At 39.4% G+C, this 19,061-nt stretch overlaps 1 protein-coding gene across 1 annotated transcript in view; it reads left to right on the top strand.

Moving 5' to 3' along the window:
• LANCL3 (LanC like 3) overlaps positions 1-13,595 on the top strand; it is an 18,396-nt gene extending 4,801 nt beyond the window's left edge. Inside the window, exons 3-5 of the mRNA XM_023765146.1 lie at positions 2,019-2,216; positions 6,948-7,155; positions 13,436-13,595. Of these exons, the coding sequence (XP_023620914.1) occupies positions 2,019-2,216; positions 6,948-7,155; positions 13,436-13,595 (566 nt within the window). The remainder of the gene's footprint in view (positions 1-2,018; positions 2,217-6,947; positions 7,156-13,435) is intronic.
• Positions 13,596-19,061: the final 5,466 nt, after the last annotated feature.

Raw genomic sequence — 19,061 nt, forward strand, 5'->3', positions numbered from 1 at the left:
TTTCTCACGGGGATGCGACCAGGGCTTGGCAGCCCGCAGTGGGCGTAGGTTCAGTTCCCGGAGCTCGCGCGTTTGCTCCCAGCCCAGGGCTTGGCAGCCCGCAGTGGGCGTAGGTTCAGTTCCCGGAGCTCGCGCGTTTGCTCCCAGCCCAGGGCTCGGCAGCCCGCAGTGGGGCTTTAGGTTCAGTTCCCGGAGTTCGCGCGTTTGCTCCCCAGCCCCAGGGCTCGGCAGGCCGCAGTGGAGCGTAGGTTCAGTTCCCGGAGCTCGCGCGTTTGCTCCCAGCCCAGGGCTCGGCAGCCCGCAGTGGGCGTAGGTTCAGTTCCCGGAGCTCGCGCGTTTGCTCCCAGCCCAGGGCTCGGCAGCCCGCAGTGGGTGTAGGTTCAGTTCCCGGAGCTCGCGCGTTTGCTCCCAGCCCAGGGCTCGGCAGCCCGCAGTGGGCGTAGGTTCAGTTCCCGGAGCTCGCGCGTTTGGTTTGCTCCCAGCCCAGGGCTCGGCAGCCCGCAGTGGGCTTAGGTTCAGTTCCCGGAGCTCGCGCGTTTGGTTTGCTCCCAGCCCAGGGCTCGGCAGCCCGCAGTGGGCTTAGGTTCAGTTCCCGGAGCTCGCGCGTTTGGTTTGCTCCCAGCCCAGGGCTCGGCAGCCCGCAGTGGGCTTAGGTTCAGTTCCCGGAGCTCGCGCGTTTGGTTTGCTCCCAGCCCAGGGCTCGGCAGCCCGCAGTGCACAAAGAATCAGTTCCAGGGTACTCGCGCACTTCCAGGCCAAAGTTCTGCAACCCTGAGGCCCCGGCAAGGGGAGGGTCTAACAGTTAGTTACCCAGGCGCTGCCCGCGAGCCTGCGGGAAGGGGGGATGGGCTCTGTTACTCACGGATCTGCAGCGGGGATCTCTGAACTTTTGATGTCCGCAGATCTGTAGCTGTGGTCACAGGTCTCTGTCCCCAGTGGCTGCAGGGTCCTGGTATGCGTCTGCGATCAGACTGGGTGGTGCTGAGGCCAGGATCCTAGTCTCAAGCAGCTCTGTTTCCAAAGATGGCGTGGTCGCTGTGCCTGTGCTGGCCACCCAGGAGTGTCCGCGCCGGGAGCAGCGGGACTCCGCCGTCTAAGACTGCCGGGTTTAGCAGCCCCTTAGAAGACCTGCAGAATCTAACTGTCCCTAGCTCATACATACACACCACACACGTCCACACACTCCTCTATCACTTCCTTGCGCTCTCACACTCTCTCCCTCCCTACCTTCCTGCTGGTCGCCATTTTTCGCAGTCAGAAGCCAAGTTTTTTGACAACTCAACTATTATATCACTATGTGTGCTTGGAAGTAATTTGCCATTCTTTTTATTTTTACTACTAGAGGCCTGGTGCACGGATTCGTGCACCGGTGGGGTCCCTCAGCCTGGCCTGTGCCCTCTCACAATCAGGAACCCCTTGGGGGATGTCAGAGAGCCGGTTTAGGCCCAATCCCTGCAGGCCAGGCCAAGGGACCCCACCAGTGCATGGCACCAGGCCTCTATTATGCATATAAGATCTTTTTTTAAAATATTTTTTAAAATATATTTTTTATTGATTTTTTTACAGAGAAGAAGGGAGAGGGATAGAGAGTTAGGAACATCAATGAGAGAGAAACATCGATCAGCTGCCTCCTGCACACTCCCTACTGGGGATGTGCCCGCAATCAAGGTACATGCCCTTGACCGGAATCGAACCTGGGACCCTTGAGTCCTCAGGCCAACGCTGTATCCACTGAGCCAAACCGGTTAGGGCTGCATATAAGATCTTTGGTTAATATCTTTCTGACTTCTCCACTCCTCCCTTCCCTCTGAGATTCATCAGTCTGTTCCATGTTTCCAAGGCTGTAGTTTCTGCTCCTGTGTTGAGCATCTGCCCCCTGGTGGTCAGTGCACATCATAGCTACTGGCCATTGGCCAGTTGACCATTCGGCCGGTTGCTTATGCTTTTATATATATAGATGATTGTTTTTACACTAAATTAAACTGTGTGTATTAATTATGCTTTGTTTGTCAATATAGGAGCAGCTCATGGCCTATCATCCATTCTCCAGATGCTTCTTTCTTACTATGAGCACATCAAGCCCTCAGATCAGGAGCTTGTATGGCAGAGTGTGGACTTCCTCATGGAGCAGGAGCAGAACTGCAACTGGCCACCTGAGCTTGGCGAGGCCATTGAGAGAGAGAATGAGCTGGTACACTGGTGCCATGGCGCTCCAGGTCTCACACTCATTATTATCTGAAAACATTGCCTTTCATCAAGCTTAGATAAAGACAGATGTATTTTCTGAAAAGTGAGGTTATTTCTCATCTTATTTCATTACTACATGAGATAAAAAGGTCAATATGAAAAATTTTTAAATGGTATTTATTAAATTGATTGGGCTGACATTGGTCAACATGAACATATAGGTTTCATGTGTCAATTTTCATGTTACAAGATCTGTATATTGCACCATGTACCCACCACCCAAAGTCAGATCTTCTCCTGTAACTTCATATTAGGACTCCCTTCTCCCCCCACTCCCTTCTCTCTGGCAACCACCACTCTGCTGTTTATGTTCATAAGTTTCAGATTTATGTTGCACATATGAGTGAAATCATATGGTTCTTAGCTTTTTCTGTCTGACTTACTTCACTTAGCATAATGTTCTCAAGGTCCATCCATGTTGTTGCAAATGGTGCTATTTCATCCTTTCTTACGGCTGAGTAGTATTCCATTGTGTGTATGTACCACATCTCCTTTATCCAGTCCTCTATCACAGGACAGTGTGGCGCATACTTTTTCTCACTAAATGCAATAAAGTATAGCAGGCATATTCATATGACCTCGTCATAGCCTTAATGATTCTGGAATAAAGGACAAAAGTCATTTTAAAACCATTAAAACAAATGCTGTTGCTAAAATAAACTCTATATTGCATTATGTTACGTCATCCCTGTGGTAACACTGACAGGGCATTTCCTTTCCTCTGTGTGAAACACAGGTGTGGCTGTTTTAAAAAATAATTCCACAAGGACACCTGGGTAGGTAACTTTGAATTGAGAAGAAGAAGGGCTTGTGCAGTACAGATGTTGCTGTCACTAAGCTTTGTAATGCAATGCAATACCTGACTCCATGAAATTACTGATCCCAGGATGGACCTGCCTGGTGATCCCCAGTATGTTGAAACTGTATGTGCCAAGTCTGGCTGTCAAAAGGCTGTGCTAAATTGCATGTTTTCAAATATCTAGTCTCTAAAATCATAGTTCTTAACTAATAATTTCCTCCTCTAATTGTCTTTGGCAAAGGCATATATTGTTGCTGACTCAGGATTTTTTTTATTATCACTGCACCTTAGCATTCCCATGATGAAATGTCACAGTTCCCATAAAAATCAAAGAAATCCAACATTCCTTCCTTTTAGACTAATCAGTCTTATTGTGGATTTCATTAGGTCTGGTTAGGAGACAATAGATTTAGAAGAGTTCCAACATTCCTTCCATGTACCATTCCATGACCCAAACTGCAGGAAGAGGATATTTCTCTTTTGCCAGAACCATAGGATCAATACCTATTAGCTGTCTGGGATTAATGGCTTGGTATAGTAATTGGACCATCTCAGCCCTTCTTCCTTTCACATCTCTCAGTGTTGGACTGTGTTGGAGTGAGAAATAAGACATTACAGGGTCAGTAGACATTTGTGAACCCCTTGCCATGTGTTACAAATTAGGGGAGCAAAATTGAACAAGAAAGAGGTCCTGCCCTTGGGAAGTTTGCACTAGGTGAGGCAGATATGCTCACAGAAAATTTTAATATGATACTGTATAAGTGCTAAGGTTTGTATAGGGAGTGATGGGAGCTCAGAGAAGTGATTCCTGGTATTCCTCCAGGTTCAGGGAATGCTTCCTGAAGGAGGTGATGCCTGAGATAAGTTGACCAGGCCAAGAAAGGTGGAAAATTTGTTTTAATAAAAGTCAGGGGCATGAGACCACATAGTGAAGGAAGGGGAACTATGAATAGTTTAGTTTTACCAAAGTGGAAAGCGTTAAGTAGGGAATAGAGGAAAAATAGCAGGAGAACAGAGTAGGGAGCTGGGTCACAAAGGGCTTTCTATGTCTCATCTGGAGACTAGCTTCACCTGGATTTTGAGGGGAAGCTAAGAGGCACAGATTACACCACAGAATTGGTTTGTCTTTTGTCTTAAGGCTAAGCTTTTGTACCCCTGTGTCAGTCACTGGCTGAAATCTGCTGGGGGGTGGGCACATAGCCTAGCCTCCCATTTGGCTGAGGGCAAATCTTCCAAGAAGAGGGAAGCTGTGAACTTTGTTAGCAGCCAGCTCATAGCAACTGGGAGATGGGTGCACCTGCTGGCAAGGTCAAGGAGATCCAGCAGAGCACCAAGGGCCTTCAATTCACCTGGCTAATTTCTCCTCAACCTTTGGTACTCAGGATAGATGGTGCCACTCCCCCTCATGGGCCTTTCATACCTGCAGGTGTGGGTTAGGAGCCTTCTTGTGTGCTTCAACATAGTCTAATTTTCCCCTTCACATAGCCTAATTAATGCCTCTAGTTAGGTGGTATACACTATGAAGGCAGAGGCTTTTTAAAACCTTAGCATCTACTACTGTGCCTGGCATATAGTAGGTATTCAATGAATATCTAAACAGCTACCAAATCCTGTGAGCTGTCTCTTTCATTAGCCTCTTTGCCATCTTTCTGCCAACATGATTAGTTCATAGCTACCCCATTGCCCTTCTTTAGGTATCTCCTGACACCAGTGTGGGCCATTTTGTCTATAATACTAATCACATCATTAAAAATAAAAAGCAGCCAATCCCCAACCAAAAAACTTCCACTGGTTGGTTTCCTGTTGCCCACAGAATACAGTCCAAATGCCTAATTTGATTTGTAAAACCATTCTTAATGTGAACCCAGTCTACCCTTCCAACCCTCTGTCCTGTTGGTTAGAATACTGCTCAACTGGTCTTCATGTAGCTTGTTTGTCCAGGCTCTGAATCTTTGCCCTTGCTGATCTTGATACCTAAAAAGCTCTCTCTCCCTAACCTTGAGCCTGGAATTTCCTATGCATCCTACAAAGTCCTGAAGAAAAACCTACTTCACTTGACTGTCTCCCTCAGGGAACTTGCACTTTTCCAGTCCCTCTAGTATAATTTATAGTACCATTCATTTTATTCTCCAAAAGCATAATGAACTACATGTCCTATTATGTGTTAGTCACATGTATATAATTTTCCCTCCCTTTCTAGACACTGCCTTCCTGAAGGGCAAGAGTCATGTTTAGCACTTATTTTGTAACACCCAGGGCCAGGACTTGCTACATAATTTGAAAATGATTTTAAAAACTATTAAGAATTTCAAGATGGCAACAGCAGAGCATTAAACACAGCATCAGATCCTTGTGAGACTGTACAAATTACATGCCCATGAAGCCAGCCATGCTATGCATACAGTAGATAATCAATGAACACTTTCAAATGAACAGATACAGTGAATGAATATATAGGGTGTTCCCCAAAATGTGTACACACACACTTTGAATAATTGTAAGGGCAGTTTTTATTAAAATACATTTCATTTTCAAAATTGAGCTATCAGCTGTTGAAGTGTGTATATATATTTTGGGACACCCTGTATATATAACTAAATAAGTTCATTTCTTTTAAAATCATCCTTTAGTTGGTGGGAGACACTTTGTTCCTAAAACTGAAGAACAATTCTATAGATGACCATTTTCAGTGGTTGATTGGAAAGCATTAGCTGAAGAGAGCCTGTTATGTAATTGTTAATCATAGAAAGTGTTAAAGGATAGTTTTAAAAGAGAATAAAGTCATGAGTCTCAGACAAATATAAACACGTGAATGATTTTATTTGCTCGTTAATATAAGGCAACTAGAAAGGTGTTACAACTGGTTCAAAGGAAAATCCAAAAAGCAAATATATTTATAGACCATTAGGAATGCTGACATGAATTTGCTTAGTAGATGCAAAACTTGCTGCTTCCACAAGGCTGAGGAAAGTCAATCCAACCTCTATCAGGCAGAATTTGAGTTTCTAGGGACAGGATTTCTTTATATATTGCTACCAGTTTTCTACACAGTAATCCTATTTCTGCAGAATTGTAAAGAGCCCAGTGAAAGAAAATGAAAGGGAGAAAGAATCTTGATGAGTTAGTTAAATACTTCCAGTCTTTTCTACTTTATATAAGAATAAGGTAGGCCATGCAGGAGAGAGAGTGATCTTGGGTTACTAATCTCCTCTATGAATATGAGCACCAAAAACTTGAGGGAAATGTTTCTATTAATAGTTGTCACTTCTCTTGTTTCTGTTCCTGCCTGTGTAATTGAGATTGCCTCTGTTGAGAAGTCTTTCCTTGGAACAATCAAGTTGGGAAGAACTAATTTCATAGCTGCAGTAGAAGTCTTGGCTAAGTCATTTGGGATCATTATTATTTTTGGCAGGACTCCCAGTTTTGCTCTTAAAAAGTGTATAGTTATAAGTATTTTAACATTACAGATTCTGAACCTTGGGGGAGGAGAAGAATGGGAAACTATAAACATTTAGCAATTCCAAATAGCCAAATATGCATAATACTTACCAGAGTATGCATTATTAAATATTTATAAATTATGAATTTTTATTAATCTATGTAATTGTTGTTGTTTCTCCAGGGATTAATACCACAATATAATTCAAACAACTTAAAATAAATTTCACAGGTAAAATAAGACTCCCTTATAGGAAATTCTATAGCCTTGCTATTCAAAATGTGGTCTCCAGCAGTACACTTGTTAGAAATGCAGTACCTCAGGCCCCGTCTCAGACTTACAAGAATAGAATGGATATTTTACCAATACACTGGTGATTTGTGAGCCTTTTACAGTTGAGAAGTTTTGCTCTATAGTATTAAAACCTGAAAGTAACCTCTAATGTCTTGGATGTTTTCACAGGAATTGCCTATCTGTTTGCCAAAGCTTATCTGGTTTCCAAGAAACCACAGTACCTGGACACATGTATCCGGTGTGGGGAACTCACATGGCAGAAGGGCCTGCTAGAGAAGGTGCCAGGAATTTACCACGGTGTAGCTGGCAGTGCCTATGTCTTCCTGTTGCTTTATCGGCTCACAGGAAACTCTAAATACATCTACCGAGCCCAAAGGTCAGCCATTCTTCACATGTATTTTTTGCAGATGTTAATCTAACTAACATTCTGAATAGGTAATCCTATCTAATAATAGACAAACATGGTAATTGAACATACCTTTGCTACGCCTCCCATTGGCTAATCAGCATGATATGCAAATTAACCGGCCAACAAAGATGGCAGCTAATTTGCATACTGCAGGCAGGGCAGGACAGCGCCATCCAGCATGCCCTGCCCCCATCCGGGCCTGTTATCTTCGACCAGGGGCTGTGGGCGTCCGTGAGCGAACTGACCTGGGACGGCTGGGTGGTGCAGCAATGATCAGCCAGCCTGCCCGGCTGCCATCCAGGCGTCCCATGTGCGACCCGACCCATGGCGGCCGGATGGGACAGCAGCGATCCCCCTGCCAGCCCGGCCGTCCCTTGTGCGACCCGACCCCTGGATCGGCCCTGTGGTGTGCGTGACCCGGGGCGGCGCCCCAACCCCCTGGATCGGCTTTGCTGTGTGCGTGACCTGGGGAGGTGGGGTAGGCACCGAGGGATCGGGCCTGCCATCTGCCACCCGGGGAGCGGGCCTAAGCCAACAGGTGGTTATCTCCCGAGGGGTCCCAGACTGTGAGAGGGCACAAGTGGGGCTGAGGGACACCCTCCACCCCCCTCCCCCGCCAGTGCACAAATTTTTGTGCACCGGGCCTCTAGTAGTTATAAAGTTTAAAAAATGTAAAAATAATACATCAACTATGCACTCTTAATAAACGTATAACAGTATTTTTTATACTGTTTGCAATCTATGTTTTAAATAAACAATTTTAAGGGATACCTTTTCAGTTTGTATAGATCTATCTCATAATTTTAATGACTATATAATTACTAACTATGGATGTACCATGGTTAATTTAAACAACCTTTAAGTAGTGGACATTTGTATATGTTCAGTCTTCACTAATACAAACTAAATTGTCCCAAATATCCAGTACATACATTTCTATGCACTTGTGCAAGCATTTCTTTTTCTTTTTCCTTTCTTTCTTTCTTTTTTTTTTGCAAGCATTACTTGTACGAGAAATTTTAGAAGTGAAGTCATTAGACCCATTTTATTTCTAGCCCATCTTTGCCCATTTTTCCTATTATGATGTTTATATTGAAGATTGTAACTCTTTGTCAATACTTTCCTACTCTGTATTTATCTTTCAATTTAGTTCATGGTCTTTCACCAAACCAAATTTTTAAGTATTTTTCTTGTCAAAGTTGTTGAAGTTACAAGATTTTTGGATTTTAGATTTTTCTTAAAAAGACCTTTCCCACTCTAAAATTACAAAAAAGGGGAAAATATTAATTTACATTGATATATGGGTTTGTTTCTGGACTTTCTATATTTTATTATTCATTTATTTCTAATTTTTCTTAGCTAGGTTCTCATTCTTCCAATTGTATTTTAGAATCAATTTTTCTAGTTAAAATAAATCCTATGACAATTTAATTGGAATTTCAATTAATTAATAGGTTACTTTAGTGAGAATTAACATTAGAATACTGACTTTTTCCATCCAGGAATCTGGTATATTGTCTGTTTATTTCAATTTTTAAAAATGTCATTTGGTAAAGTTTTGATCTTATGAAGATCATGTCTATTTCTTGTTAATTTTTTTAAATTCTTTATTAGTTAAGGTATTACAAATGTGTCCTCATCCCCCCCATTAAACCTCCATCCCCCCCCCCCCCCACTCATGCTCTCATCCCCCTGTTGTCCATGTCCATTGGTTTGGCTTATATGCATGTCTTGTTAATTTCATTCCTAGTGTTTTATTTCCAGGTTTGTGATGGGAATCTTTTCCTCTACTATATTTTCATGTCATTTATTACTGGTATTTATGAAAGCTTTTAAAAACATACATATTATTGCAGTTTAGCAATCTAAAAGGCATTTCTTTCATATAAATCTGCATTTTGTCTTATAACTATCTTAGTTTTGATAAATATCATAATGATATATCTGCCCACCTTACTGAACTACATTTTCTATGAGATTTACATTATATTTCGCTGGGTTTTCTAAATAGACACTCATATTATCTGCAAATAATTAAAATTTTGTTACTTCCTTTCTCATTTATATACTCTTTTTATAAAAATTTCTTATTGCATGGGTCAGAGTCTCCAAAAACAGTGTTCAATAATAAGAGGGATAGTAAACAGCCTTGCCTTTATACTGATTTAATTAGGAATGCTTTTCTGTTTCACCGTGATCTTTTAAATTCGCTTCTTATAATGTATATTTATGTCAGATTATGACATGCCTATTCATGATAACTCAGTGGCTTCCCGTTTGACTCAGAGTAAAAACCAAAGTCTATCCTTTGAGCAAAATGCCCTAAAGGATTTGCCTCCCTGATACCATCCCCTATTTACTCTTCTTCTTGGTTGTTTCCACCATAGTAGCTTCCTTGTGATTTTGTTAGGATGCCAGGTACAATCTACCTCAAGGCCTTTGAAATTTGGTTCATTCTACCTGTAATGCTCACTTTTTACATATATCTTCCAGCACCCTCACTTCATTCAGAACTTCACTCAAAAGTAATTTTCTCCGAGAGGCCTTCCTAAGCCAACTTATCTACTAGTCAGTGTTAAACATAAAATACCCTTTATGATATTCATGTATATGCACTGAAAAAAAAATACTAACCTATGTAAGTCCTCTGTTTGAAGCTCCATTGTTTAGGAATTCTGTTAACATAATTTTATTCATGGCTCCCTAATCTGTTCAGGTTGCAGCCTGACCCTTAATTTCCCAAATGCAGAAAAAGAAAGTCATTTTGGATCTTATCTAGGTTAATGCTATATCACCTTTGGGATAAATTTCATCAGAGGTTGTCAAGTCCTAAAAAGCCTATTTAAAAAGTCAGAACAACCCTTTATTTTTCTGGCAGACCAGTTCTAGCTTACTGAGTCTTAGTTATAAGGTTCTGGAGTCTAGGCGCCTTTAGACAACTTAAATTTCTCACAGTCATAGAATGAAAATTTTCAGATAATACCTGAATATTATGTGGACATTGCATTTAATTGCACAGAATACTAAAATTTCCACTTTATTATAATTCAAAGTTAAATATGGTGTGGCCCAAAATGGGGAGACTTCTTTCATTTTGGCAGTTCCTGAGACAATAATTTCAAACAATATGTACCTCTCTGGAATAATTATTACTTGGTCATCACCTATTACTCTTAACCTACAGTTGGAATTGATGGTCACAGAAAAATAGTTAACAACCTTTACTGTCTCTTCTATGAATATTTATTTTTTCAGGTTTACTATCTCTCCTTAAATTAATTTTTGGAAGTAAATATATTACTATAGGAACATCTAGTTTATATAGATTTTCAAATGTTTGAGGTAAGGCTCTAGCAGTATAGTTCTATGATATTTTAAATTTTCCATATCATTGCTTATATGCCCCTTTGAATTCCTAATCCTTTTCTTTTTTTGGTCAGACACACCAGCATTTTGTCTATGTTGTTCATGCTTTCAAAGAACTGGCTTTGGTTTTGTTTATTAATTATTTTTGTTTTTCTCTTTTGCTTTCCAATTCATTATTTCCTGCCTATGTTTTGACTTTCTAGTGTTCCTTTCCTTTAATTTGTTATTTCCAATAGTTTTTTTAAAAAATATTAACTAGCCGAAACCGGTTTGGCTCAGTGGATAGAGCGTCGGCCTGCGGACTGAAAGGTCCCAGGTTCGATTCCGGTCAAGGGCATGTACCTGGGTTGCGGGCACATCCCCAGTAGGAGATGTGCAGGAGGCAGCTGATCGATGTTTCTCTCTCATCGATGTTTCTAACTCTCTATCTCTCTCCCTTCCTCTCTGTAAAAAATCAATAAAATATATTTAAAAAAAATATTAACTAGAATAATTCCATCTTTTCCATCTTTCTAATTAAAAACTCAGATCAATGAATTTTCCTCTGAGTTTAGTTTTAGTCATAATCATCAGGTTTTGATATGTCATGATCTCAGTGTCTGTATTTTTTTAGTTTTATATTACCATTCTGACTTCTGTTTTGACAGAATTTTTTAGTAAAAGGAGTTTGCTAGCCCTAACTGGTTTGGCTCAATGGATAGAGCGCCAGCCTGCAGACTGAAGGGTCCCAGGTTCAATTCCAGTCAAGGGCATGTACCTTGGTTGCGGGCACATCCCCAGTGGGGAGTGTGCAGGAGGCAGCTGATCGATGTTTCTCTCTCATTGATGTTTCTAACTCTCTATCCCTCTCCCTTCCTCTCTGTAAAAAATCAATAAAATATATATATTTTTTAAAAGGGAATTTGCTATTTTGAATTCTGCACCATTGTGTAGATTGTGTGGAAACAATCATTTTTACTTTAATATGATAACACACTATATACAATTAAACTGCTACTCTCATACATTGTTAGTACACTTGTAAATTGCTGTATATCATTTAGAAACTATTTTGAAAAGCACAAAAAAGTTTATCAGATTATTATTAAGTAAAACAACATATGATACCAAATACTACCTTATACACACTAATATCAATGTCATAACTCAATTAAACTTAGGGGGGGAAGGTTGGAAGAAGAGAAAGCAAAATTAACTATGGGTTTCTTCTAAAGTATGGTGGAATGTTTATCTCTGTTTTACAAATGCTCTGCTATAATGTGTTTATGTGAAAAAAATGAAATTTATCATGTATTGAATGCTTGCTATATGCTCAGAGCCTAACATATAGTATCTTTAATCTTTACAGGTAATTATATGCAATTATGTAACTTCATAATTTTAAAGTCAGATTTTAAAATTTTCCAAAGGTCATATAACATGAAATTACCAGAGTTGAGTATTGCAACTTCAAAGTTCTTCTTTCTACTACAGTGGGGCTTCTTAATCTGGGGTTTGTGAATTTACTTGAGAAAAGTATTACATCTCAAACTGAAATGTAGCATTTCTTTCCATTCTGAATGTAGGTAATAAGCCATAGGAAAATAGCAGTAGCTGTGACTCTGTCACCAATAGAAGTCACAGATATTCACATGTAATTATATTACTCTTGTTACTGATATTGTGAGATTTATTTCACTCCAATCACTACTTAGAAATGTCCACAGTTATTAGCTCTACTACTGTTTAATGTGTTAATAAAGAAAACATATATTATTATATTACAAGTTTGGTTTTAAAATTTTTTTGCTGTTCTTTTTAATATAATTAATTCCCCTTGGAATCCTATGTGTCTTATTTTATGTATTGGAAGACTTTTTTTCTGAGTTGGAGTTCAGACTGCCCAATGATCCCATGCTAAGATTCCTTGAAGCTATACCATATGAATCTCTACTTTTTATCAATATCCTGGGCACATATCATAAAAAGGCTAAGATTCCTTGAAACTATACCATGAAGCTTCATTGTACAATTACAAATTTTAATTAACTCGTAAGAAGGCATCATTATTCTACTATTTAAATATTTTAATTTTATTTATAAATTGTTGCATATATAGGAAAACAGTTGATAGAAAATTTACACTAAACAGAATTGCAATAGGTGTCCTGCTGATTTATTTTAATCTGCCATCAATAATTCCAAGAACCTTAAAAACATCCAATAAGTAATTACTCTTCATAAGATTCCCTATGTAGTAGCAATTATCTACATTTTATGGCAATATCAGCTGTCAAGCCTTACCACCCCATGAGCTCCAGCCTCTGAATTGGTGGTTATTTTTGTTGTTGATGGGAATAAGGAGAACAAGTCAGTAAAAAGATGGCATAGGTAACAGCACTTTAAATGCTGTTAACTACTAAAAATGTTACTCATTCTAAATAATTTCAATAGGATTTGTGATAAATACCAGTAAACAGATAAAGTTTTTTCATAGAGAATTTAGATACCAGTGATTTATTTTTAAAGCAGATGTCCTAAAAGCAATCTGTCTTATAGCTGAGTTTGCTATTTGATGTCACGACTATAAAATGTGGTTTGCTTATTCTCATTCATCTTATCCCTTTGTTTACCCAAAGCACAGATTGTATAAAATCTTGCACATATAGTTTCACAGTCTCTGCTCTCTGTCACATATAAATGAAACCTAGTTCAGAAATAATATGCCTGCAGAAAAACAGCATATTCATTTTTTAAAGGAACAGTCATTCTTAAAATATTATATAATTCTGGAAGTAAAATGATGCTAACATTTTAACTTAGCAGAGAGGAGGAAGAAGCAACCCAAAGCCAATTATGTGGAAACACTAATGTTAAAACTCTTCATATTTTCTTCTTTTAGGTTTGCTGAGTTTTTATTTACTGAGGAATTGAAGGCCAGTTCTCACGTCCTTGAAAGTATATACAGCTTGTATGAAGGCTTCTCTGGGACGGTGTGCTTTCTGATTGATCTGCTGCAACCCAGTCAGGCTGAATTCCCTCTCTTCAGCGTCTTTGTTTAGAAGGATCCATCTCCCACTGTGGCCCTGTAGAAGGTTCCTGAGCTACCCAAGGCAGTTTCCACACAAGCCACATTCAATGGTATCACAACCATGAGCCTTAACATTGCCACAGGAAGAAGGGAAGAAAGAAAGGAAGGCAGGCAGGTGAAGGCAACATGATACCAGACTTAAGGGAGAACTGTCTGAGAACCTGCAAAATGAAGACACTACAACTCTTCTAAACCATAGAAATTCAATATTTCAGAGACTAGGAATGAAATTAGTGATCAGAGGAGAAAGGGAAAAATAAATTATTCATTTTTTAGTTAGGACATAAAAAAACTGAAATGTGGACAAAGGCAATAAAATGTCAATATCTTTGCAATTGGAGAGAGAAGTTGACTATTTGTGGGTGCTCTCCACCCCTAAATTTAGAAATAAAATTGGGAGGAGTTGGGGAATAATCTAAAACTAAAGTAATTGCCCAGCTGAAAGCTTCTAGGAGGGATGCAGTGTCAGGTTGCTGAAGGACAAAAAAGGAAACTTAGTTTTCCTATGCCTTTACTTATTGAAATGTATTCTTTTTACTGAATAGAGAGATTTTCATATGAATCTCTACTTTTTATCAATATCCTGAGCACATTTCATAATTTTGCTTAAACCCTGAAATTTGAAGTTTCTTTAACCATCTTTTCCTGGTTCCCTCTTCCCCCAAAGCTCAATTAGAATAGTAAAATTCATAGACTAGCAAATACTGTAGCAACTATTACTGTCAACTATTTTTCTCAGTTTGAAGTGTGAGCTGTTAATGTCTATTATAATTTTTATTTTTATTTTATTTATTTTTTTTTAATATTTTTTTATTTTTCGCTTAAAGTATTACAAAGGGTATTACATAAGTGTCCTTTTTTTTCCCCCCCGCCCTTGACACACCCCTACCCTCCCTTACCCCCCAGTGTCTTATGTCCATTAGTTATGCTTATATGCATGCATACAAGTCCTTCGGTTGATCTCTTACTCCCCTCCCTCCTGCCCCCCAACTCTCTCTGGCCTTCCCACTGCAGTTTGGCAATCAGTTTGAGGCAGCTCTGCCTCTGTATCTATTATTGTTCAAAAGTTTGTAATGGTCTTTATTATCCATGAATGAGTGAGATCATGTGGTATTTTTCCTTCATTGACTGGCTTGTTTCACTTAGCATAATGCTCTCCAGTTCCATCCATGATGTTGCAAATGGTAGGAGTTCCTTCTTTTTAACGGCAGCATAGTATTCCATCGTGTAGATGTACCACAGTTTTCTAATCCATTCATCTACTGATGGGCACTTAGGCTGTTTCCAGATCTTAGCTATGGTGAATTGTGCTGCTATGAACATATGGGTGCATATATCCTTTCTGATTGGTGTTTCTGGTTTCTTGGGATATATTCCTAGTAGTGGGATCACAGGGTCAAATGGGAGTTCCATTTCCAATTTTTTGAGGAACCTCCATACTGCCTTCCATAGTGGCTGCACCAGTCTGCATTCCCACCAGCAGTGCACAAGTGTTCCTTTTTCTCCACATCCTCTCCAGCACTTGTCGTTTGTTGATTTGTTGATGATGGCCATTCTGACAGGTGTGAGATGGTACCTCATTGTTGTTTTGATTTGCATCTCTCGGATGATTAGTGACTTTGAGCATGTTTTCATATGTCTCTTGGCTTTCTGAATGTCCTCTTTTGAAAGGTGTCTATTTAGATCCTTTGCCCATTTTTTGATTGGATTGTTTATCTTCTTTTTGTTAAGTTGTATGAGTTCCCTATAAATTTTGGAGATTAAGCCCTTATCAGATATGACGTTGGCAAATATGTTTTCCCAAGAGGTGGGTTTTCTTGTTGTTTTGTTGATGGTTTCTTTTGCTGTGCAGAAGCTTTTTATTTTGATGTAGTCCCATTTGTTCAGTTTCTCTTTAGTTTCAACTGCCCTAGGAGCTGTATCAGTGAAGAAATTGTTTTGGCATAAGTCTGAGATTTTGTTGCCTTTGTATTCTTCTAGAATTTTTATGGTTTCCTGTCGTACATTTAAGTCCTTTATCCATTTTGAGTTTATTCTTGTGTATGGTGTAAGTTGGTGGTCTAGTTTCATTTTCTTGCATATATCTGTCCAATTTTACCAACACCATTTATTGAAGAGACTATCTTGGCTCCATTGTATGTTCATGCCTCCTTTGTCGAAAATTAATTGAGCATATTGGTTCGGGCTAATTTCTGGACTCTCTATTCTATTCCACTGGTCTATATGTCTGTTCTTGTGCCAGTACCAGGCAGTTTTGAGAACAGTGGCTTTGTAATACAGTTTGATATCTGGCATTGAGATCCCACCTACTTTGTTCTTTCTCAGGATCGCTGCAGCTATTCGGGGTCTTTTTTTATTCCAGATGAATTTTTGGAGAGATCGTTCTAGATCTTTGAAGAAGGCCATTGGTATTTTAATGGGAAGTGCGTTGAATTTATAGATTGCTTTGGGTAGTATGGACATTTTAATGATGTTGATTCTACCAATCCAAGAACATGGTATGTTCTTCCATCTGTTTATGTCTTCCTCTATCTCTTTTTTCAGCGTCCTGTAGTTTTCTGAGTAGAGGTCTTTAACCTCTTTAGTTAAGTTTATTCCTAGGTATCTTAATTTTTTTGGTGCGATGGTAAATGGGATTGTTTTTCTAATCTCTCTTTCTGAAAGTTCACTATTGGTGTATAGAAATGCCTCAGATTTCTTGGGGTTAATTTTGTATCCTGCTACATTGCCAAATTCATGTATTAAGTCTAGTAGCTTTTTGATGGAGTCTCTAGGGTTTTGTATGTATAATATCATGTCATCTGCAAATAAGGACAGTTTTACTTCCTCTTTTCCAATTTGGATGCCTTTTATTTCTTCTTCTTGCCTAATTGCAATGGCTAATACTTCCAGTACTATGTTGAACAGGAGTGGTGAGAGTGGGCATCCCTGTCTTGTTCCTGTTCTTAGGGGAAATGGTGTTAGTTTTTGACCATTGAGTATGATGTTGGCTGTGGGCTTGTCATATATGGCTTTTATTATGTTGAGGTATGATCCTTCTATTCCCACCTTTCTGAGAGTTTTTATCAAAAATGGGTGTTGGATTTTGTCGAATGCTTTTTCTGCATCAATTGATATGACCATGTGGTTTTTTTCTTTCAATTTGTTTATGTGATGTATCACATTTATTGATTTACGGATGTTGTACCATCCTTGCATCTCTGGGATAAATCCTACTTGGTCATGGTGTATGATCCTTCTGATGTACTGCTGGATCCGATTTGCTAAGATTTTGTTGAGGACTTTGGCATCTATGTTCATGAGGGATATTGGCCTGTAATTCTCTTTCATTGTGATGTCTTTACCTGGTTTTGGTATTAGGGTGATGCTGGCTTCATAGAATGAGCTTGGAAGTGTTCCTTCCTCTTGAATTTTTTGTAGTAGTCTCAGGAGGGTAGGTTTTAGTTCTTCCTTGAATGTTTGGTAGAACTCCCCTGTGAAGCCGTCTGGCCCTGGACTTTTGTTTGCTGAAAGCTTTCTGATGACTGCTTCAATTTCTTCCATACTTATTGGCCTATTGAGGTTTTTAGATTCTTCCTGATTGAATTTTGGAATGTTGTATTTTTCTAGGAATTTGTCCATTTCCTCCAGGTTGTCTAGTTTGTTGGAGTAGAGTTGTCCGTAGTATTGTTTAACAATCATTTGTATTTCTGTGGGGTCTGTTGTTATTTCGCCTCTATCATTTCTGATTTGGTTTATTTGGGACCTTTCTCTTTGCTTCTTGGTGAGCCTGGCGAGTGGTTTGTCAATCTTGTTTATCCTTTCAAAGAACCAGCTCTTGGTTTCATTGATTTTCTGTATTGTTTTTTTGGTCTCTATGTCATTGATTTCTGCTCTAATCTTTATTATCTCCTTCCTTCTGCTCACTCTGGGGTTTTCTTGTTGCTCTCTTTCTAATTCTTTGAGTTGTAGAGTTAGATGATTAACTACCATTTTTTCTTGTTTTTTGAGATAGGCCTGTAGAGCTATAAACTTCCCTCTCAGGACTGCTTTCATTGTGTCCCAGAGGTTTTGGATTGTTGTGTTTTCATTGTCATTAGTGTCCAGGATGTTTTTAATTTCTTCTTTGATGTCATCGGTAACCCAATCAATATTTAATAACATGCTATTCAGCTTCCAAGTGTTTGAGTATTTTGGGTTGTTTTTATTGTAGTTTATTTCTAACATTATGCCATCATGGTCTGAGAAGATGCTTTTTATGATCTCAATCTTCTTGAATTTGTGGAGACTTTGCTTGTGACCCAATATGTGGTCTATTTTTGAATATGTCCCATGAGCACCTGAGAGGAATGTATATTCCGCAGCTGTGGGGTGTAGTGTTCTGAAGATGTCAATTAAGTCCATCTGATCTAGTGAGTCATTTAGGATTGCTGTTTCTTTGCTGATTGTTTGTCTAACGGATTTATCCAGTGATGTCAGTGGTGTATTAAAGTCCCCTACTATGATTGTGTTATTGTCGATATCTCCCCTGATATCTTCCAGAAGTTTTCTTATGTATGTGGGTGCTCCTGCATTGGGTGCATATATGTTTACCAGGGTTATATCTTCTTGTTGTATTGATCCCTTTAGTATTATGAAGTGGCCTTCCTTATCTCTGGTTATGGCCTTCACTTTGAGATGTATTTTGTCAGATATAAGTATTGCTACCCCAGCTTTCTTTTCCTTTCCATTTGCGTGAAAGATATTTTTCCATCCCTTCACTTTCAGTCTGTGTGAGTCCTTTCCAATGAGGTGGGTCTCTTGTAGACAGCAGATGTATGGGTCATGTTTTTTATCCATTCAGCCACTCGGTGTCTTTTATTTGGAGCATTTAGTCCATTTACATTTAAAGTTATTATTGAAAGGTACTTGTTTGTAGCCATTTCTTTTTTGTGTGTGTGTGTGGCTGTTTTCTTTCTGAGCTTGATATTTCTTCTTTTACAACAGTCCCTTTAGCATTTCTTGCATGGCTGGCTTGGTGGTGATAAACTCCCTTAGCCCTTTTTTGTCTGTGAAGCTTCTTATTTCCCCTTCAATTTTGAATGATAGCCTTGCTGGATAGAGTATTCTTGGATTCAGTCCTTTGCTTTGCATCACTTTGTAGATTTCCGTCCATTCTTTTCTGGCCTGATGTGTTTCTGTTGAGAAATCATTTGATAATCTAATGGGAGATCCCTTGTATGTTACTTTCCGCCTCTCTCTTGCAGCCTGTAAGATTCTCTCTTTATCCTGAACATTTGCCATGGTAATTATGATGTGTCTTGGTGTGGGTCTTTTCGGGTTCACCTTGTTTGGGACTCTCTGGGCTTGTGTGACTTTTTTCTTCCCCACCTCAGGGAAGTTTTCTGATATTATTTCTTCGAATAGGTTTTCTAATCCATGTTCATCTTTCTGTTGTTCTGGCACCCCTATTATTCGT

Source organism: Myotis lucifugus, unplaced genomic scaffold, assembly GCF_000147115.1.
Source record: "Myotis lucifugus unplaced genomic scaffold, Myoluc2.0 scaffold_4, whole genome shotgun sequence".
Taxonomy (NCBI): Eukaryota; Metazoa; Chordata; class Mammalia; order Chiroptera; family Vespertilionidae; genus Myotis; species Myotis lucifugus.